Source organism: Ranitomeya variabilis, chromosome 1 (genome assembly GCF_051348905.1).
Source record: "Ranitomeya variabilis isolate aRanVar5 chromosome 1, aRanVar5.hap1, whole genome shotgun sequence".
In the NCBI taxonomy this organism is placed as follows: Eukaryota; Metazoa; Chordata; class Amphibia; order Anura; family Dendrobatidae; genus Ranitomeya; species Ranitomeya variabilis.
In genome coordinates this window covers 341,122,938-341,128,937 of record NC_135232.1, presented here as the reverse complement: position 1 = coordinate 341,128,937, position 6,000 = coordinate 341,122,938, and the positions used below count along the sequence as shown (strand labels likewise).

General features: G+C 39.1%; 1 protein-coding gene across 3 annotated transcripts in view; it reads right to left on the bottom strand.

Moving 5' to 3' along the window:
- Positions 1–965: 965 nt before the first annotated feature.
- The window catches only part of DAPK1 (death associated protein kinase 1), a 193,887-nt gene continuing 188,852 nt past the window's right edge, over positions 966–6,000 (bottom strand). For all 3 annotated transcript variants that reach the window (XM_077299572.1, XM_077299560.1, XM_077299570.1), the window contains 2 exons: positions 4,093–4,281; positions 966–3,434 (listed from right to left, as the gene is read on the bottom strand). In XM_077299572.1, coding sequence (XP_077155687.1) covers positions 2,202–3,434; positions 4,093–4,281 — 1,422 coding nt within the window. In that variant the 3' untranslated portion in view covers positions 966–2,201. The remainder of the gene's footprint in view (positions 3,435–4,092; positions 4,282–6,000) is intronic.

Below are 6,000 nucleotides of genomic sequence, written 5' to 3'. Positions count from 1 at the left end.
ATCTAGCTTGTAATCACTTCTTGTCTTTATGGTACCCACCCATAATAGATTATATTTATTCAACTCAATGTAATAGTAAGGTCTATTCTAAAGCGATATGACCTGCAGTCAATACAGTTTTGTGAAAGAAACAGATAGTCATAGGGTTCTTTTGTGAACTCTGTTCAGTAAAACACTCCAAAGTCATATTGATAGGGAATTTAGAATGTGAGCCCCATTTAAGACAGTGATAATGTCTGTAAAGTGATGTGAAATTAATGGTGCTATATAATCGAGTAAAACAAATAAAATCTCTGGTTTCTGGGGTTGTAATATAGAAGTTAAAAATGCAACTGTATTGTTAAAGCTGTTCAGATCTAGAAAGACTTGGGATCCTTTAAAACATTCAGCAGAAAATACAAATGAGTTTTTTGTATTTCTTCCTTTGGAAGCACTGATGTGTGCATGTGTAAATGGGTGTAGTAACTTACTCACCATTCGCTGTCATCTGTGGGTTTTCAGAGGCGCTCTGTTGTGACTACATTTGTGACCTGCCAAATCACATTGTCACAGAGGTTTTACATTTATGAGACTCAGAATGAAGCTACAGAGCCGCTTTTCTGAGTCTCATAGACTTGCATTATAAAGTAACCTCTGCTCCACACAGCAGAAGACACCCTGGGATCAGGAAGGTTACAAATGCGGCCAAGGCTGTGACGGACTGTAGTGCCACTGAAAACGGTGACTGGTGAGTACTACGCTAGGTACACACACACATTGCCACCAAAGGGAGAAATTATAGGAAATATAGGAGAGGTCTTTCCAAAAGACTCTACATGTTAGCAATTAAGGATGAATTTAAGGATGGCCAACCCCATCTGCAATATGACCGCCGGTGAACGCGGCTGTTCAGCTTGGATTTCTCCTGCTGTTCTCGATCCATATATCATCAGATATGTGTGAAGAATCAGAAAACAAAACTGTGCAACAGGCAAAATGTTTATTCATAGATATATACACATATAAAAACAAGTTTTAAAATTGTTCTACAAACGAAAGATTAAAAATGGGAATGTCAATCCTGTATATTCACATAAAAGATTTCAGCCATCGCATGCACCTTCCGAGAGAAAGCACGCTAATGAAACAAGTACTCATTCAGTATTGGCAGCAAGCAAAACTTCGACAGATTTGCTTGTTGTTTCAAGTACAGGAAAATTATTAAGACGCCCTTGAACATAACAATAAAAAGATGCCTGTTGTGTCTTAACTAGAAATATTGCAAGGGGTGTTTTTTGCAAGATTTCTTCCGATACAAGTCTTACACTGCAGACGGAGGTTTGTAAGAGCCTATACCTGAGATGATGTAACTTAACGAAGAGTCATGTTGCCCATCAACTTGACCGTTCTCAAGGCCTCACAACAAACTGTAAAATAAAGCTTTTCTGTGTTTAAAAAAAAAAGAGAAATAACCCTTTCAATCACTGAAGGAACCAACTGGACAAAGCCTTTAATACTTCGAAATGTAAATTTCCGATATGCTTTAGACTCCTCAACTATGTACCTGAGCCATACGGTCACATTGAGGACTGCACTGGAAAAAAATACAAGTCCGGTACTTATTTTGTGGTCTAGGTGTGTTTTGTATATACAAAGCGCTTTGAAGTAGAAAGGACACTCTTGTCATGATTATCACATAAGACGTGATGAAGAGGTAGAGCGCTTGATGACATACTAACTCCAGAGCTATAGCTCTCCTCCAAGGCACTCACACCACGATGGTCCCACTTAACGGAGAATTCATAGTACACCTTCAATTTCTACTGAAGAATCTTTATATTAAAATATTAAGGTAACACTAATGGAAAGGGCAATTTCTTTCTGGATATGATACGAGCAGATTCCTAAAATGTAGAAAATAACTATCTTTTACTTGAAAGGGACGGCTTTTATCCATTTAGTTGGCAGTAATTAGCAGCACATTCATGTAGAAGTCTGTGTTGAAAATTCCTAAGTATGAACCTTTAGAAATCTAACAAAAGGCAACGATTCTTATTAAAAGTAGAAAGATCACAAAGAACAAGGTTTATAGGGCATGTAACATTCATAGATGGAATGCCTATAAATTAATGACATTAAACTTATACCTTAGAAATACAATTATATAGGGACTAAATTCTTTACACTGGTCACTGTATAGTCCATCTTGAATAATAAAGCAGTTATCGAGACACCACTGAACTGATTGAATTATAAGATGCGCCACTGTTGCAGCTTGCGGCGTAAGCCTCTTGTCCATGGACATCTAAATTCACTCGAAACACTGAAGAGGATTTCAGTAAAAAATCTGCTGCGTCTCGACGGCCAAGTTCCCTTAGTTTTGACATTAAAATTGCTACAGTGCTATTGGGAGCATTTCCCCATTCCCGAAGAAGAGCACAGACAGGGCTCTGGAGGAAATCTTTCTGAGTAGCACTGCCAGCATTGTATTTGGCAACTAATTCTGGAAGGCCCAAGTTCATAGCTAGAAGACACCAGTCTTTGCCCATAGGATCTGGGGCATCGAGAAGCCTGCTGAGCTTCCTCCTTACCAGAAGATTCAGATCTGAGATGTGGTGGTCCATTCCCAAGCTTCCTTGGGAATAAATTTCCAGACTTCCAAAGCATAATATGCTGCTAAAGCTTTCCTTATACCCGGCCATAGTGTTCGCCAGCGAAGTCTCCTTTTGAGCCTGGGCACGAAAAAAGTCTCTTGGTTGGTAAACCATCACCGGTTCATGATGTTCCCTTAGCTGTTGTGGGCTTAAGTAATGTTTTATAGTTAAAAGCCCCGGCAATGAAGTGGCTAATAAGTTATCAATTATACTGCAGATGGATTCTTGTAGTAAACAACACTTTATCTTCTCAGTTTCCAGTCCTCGAACATGCACTTCAATTCCCTGACCATTGTTGACCAGCAACACCAGCACTTCAGCACCTCTATTTGCCAGCTTACACCCATTTACCCACAGACGTATATCGGCATCTCCTTCAGCACTCTGTTGATGTATCCACCGACATAGGTTAACTTGAACTTTATGAAATATTCCACAAGGGAAAGGAGTAAGATGTTCCACAGGAACAATTCTAACACCTCCATAAATCAAAATGTCCTCCTCTTCATCAGTCCATGACCTGTGGAGGCTATCCGTCTTAATTAGAGCAGGGATATCCACCATTGTACCGCTGCTTAGATCTCGGGCGCATATGTCCATCGCATCTAAAATCTGTACAAGTTCATCCACATCACTGTCCGAGACTAAACGCTGGATATCCTCCATTGTGTATCTTCCTCTATAATGATGAAGAGCTTTAGGGTTCTCAACAGACAGCAGCTTCCCTAGGACATTGGTACATAACCATCGAGGGTCTAAGAGCACCACATCTTGGACAGTTTCACTCTGCATGATGTTGATCTGTAAAAAGCACAAGGGATAAAAAGAAGTTTATCATGTTTAAGCTTTCACCTAATAGCCCTGGCAAAAAGGCAATATGGAGGACTAGAATAAGATTTTACTGTGACAACTTCTTATTAGAAAAAAAACACAAGTAGAAACACAAAGCAAAAAAAGTACTTACGGTAGACTCTTCTTCTCTTAAAAAAAAGATTAAAGGGAATCTGTCAGTAGAATCAACGCTCTTAAGCCATCTATATGGGAATGTAGGTCATAGGAAGATGAATAAAATGGTACCTTGATATCTGGGATCCGATGTCTTATTCCAGAGAAATCCGTGTTAACATGTAAATGAGATGTTAAGATCTCTGCAGTGAGATCAGGAGAACAGACTGTCAGTCATTACATGTCTCATACTGGTAACGCCACTTTCATTTATAATTTCAGGAGGCAGATTCTCAGAGCGATCTATGCCCGGCCCATAGATCTTAACACATTAAGCAAAATGTGGATTTCTCTGGGATAAGACATTGGATTGCAGATATTAGGCTATCATTTTATTCAGCTTCCTAGGACCTACATGTCCATATAGACGGCTTAGGAGGGGCGATCATACTGGCAGTTTCCCTGTAAGATTTTGCTTTGTTTGTGCAGTCATTAATGAAGAGGAGTTACTTGCCTCTCCCATGCTGTGAAGTTGTTGTGTTAGATTCCTGACATCATCCTCTGTGGCCAATGGGTTGAGCTGCTCTTGAACATCATAGACAAAGTCCCGAAAGGAAAGCAACTGGTTAGGACCATTTTGTTTTCTCCATGATGGCAAAATTGAGATAACTTTCTCGCACAACGGAGTCATCGTTGAGCAGCTCTGCATAAACAAATTATAATAAAATAATCACACATTCATGTACTGCTAACAGACAGCAATAACCATTTTTCATTTACGGTATGTATTTGTCTTTTATAGTAACAGGAATATAAAGATATAACAAAAAGCTACAATCTGTTACCGCTACAAAAACGTAAAAAAGAACCCAAAAGTAAACATTTAGACATTTACAAGTCAATACTTCAAAACACATACAATAACGAAAGATCCTATTTGTGTAGAACAAAAGATAATAAATTTGGTCCACCTAGGAAACGTAATTCTTTTGCCACTAGGGGGAGCAGTTAAAACGCCCAAAATAAAGCATAAAAAGTAATATAGTTACACAAGGGCACATGTCATATGAACTATTAATGCTTAAGTTTTGGCCACTCACATAAGCTGAATAATGGCAAACCATCTAATTATTATTACTATTTATTTATATAGCACCATTGATTCCATGGTGCTGTACATGAGAAGGGGTTACAGCAAAATACAAATATCACTTACAGTAGTCTAACAAAGGTAGACTGGTACTGAGGGGTATTACATTCTATAGTACAGTTGGGGGTTGCAGTAAAACCTAACGATTATGGGGGTCTCACAACAGCAGATTTTCGGGAAAGGAGGGTTGGATGAATAGCTGCTGGCCAAACGAGCTTTAGCCGGCTGCTAGCTAAGGTGTATTGCCACATTTACTGTGAAATGGTCTAGTTAGATTCACTTACATGAATCTGTAAGAACAGTTAGCAGATGTTTGAAAATTCACTATGAGCCAAAAAAAATAAAATAAAAATGTAATAAATCTATATTGCTTCTAATCTAAGGTCCCTGCCCCTAGGCTTCTGGTTACCCACCACTGACTTCACCTTCTATCAGCGCAGCGGATTGCTGCAGAAAATCTACAACATCAAAAACTCACCAAATACTCATTGTGGGGACGTATCAGTAAGGTGTGTGCACACGTTGAACGGAATGTGTTAGTTATGATCCACCCTCCTAAGCCGTCTACATGGACATGTAGGTCACAGGAAGCAAATAAAATGATACCTTGATATCTGCAATCCGAGGTCTTATTCCAGAGAAATCCACATAAATGAGTTGTTAAGATCTATGGGTCGGACATAGATCTCCCTGGCACTCTGCCTCCAGAGATTATTTTATCGGAAGGGGAGTGTCAGCAGTGTGATATATAATGGCCGCTCTCTGTTCTACTGATCCAAATTTCTCATAGTGGTAATGCCACTTTAATTTAAAATACTCTCTGGAGGCAGACTCTCATGCAGATCTGTGTCCGCCCATAGATCTAAACAGCTCATTTATATATAAGAAACAAATGGATTTCTCTGGAGTAAGACATCAGATCACAGATATAAAGGTGTCCTGTTATTCAGCCTCATATGACCTACATGCCCATATAGATGGCTTAGGATGGTAGATCCTACTGACAGATTCCCTTTAAAATGTCTGCAGCAGACATTTCTGCCCCAAAATCATGTCTCATTGCAGGGAAAATGCTGCATAAAATTTACTTTTGTTTTCATATTTATTCGAAAAGGTGAAAAACGCTGCAAAAACACAAAGAATCGACATGCTGCAGATATGAAACTGTCAAAGTCTGCAATGGAAAAATAAGTCGCATGTGCCTGAGACTTTAGAAGTCTCATTCACTTTGCTGATACAGTAAAACGCGGAGTTTCTTCAAGGCTAAAACAC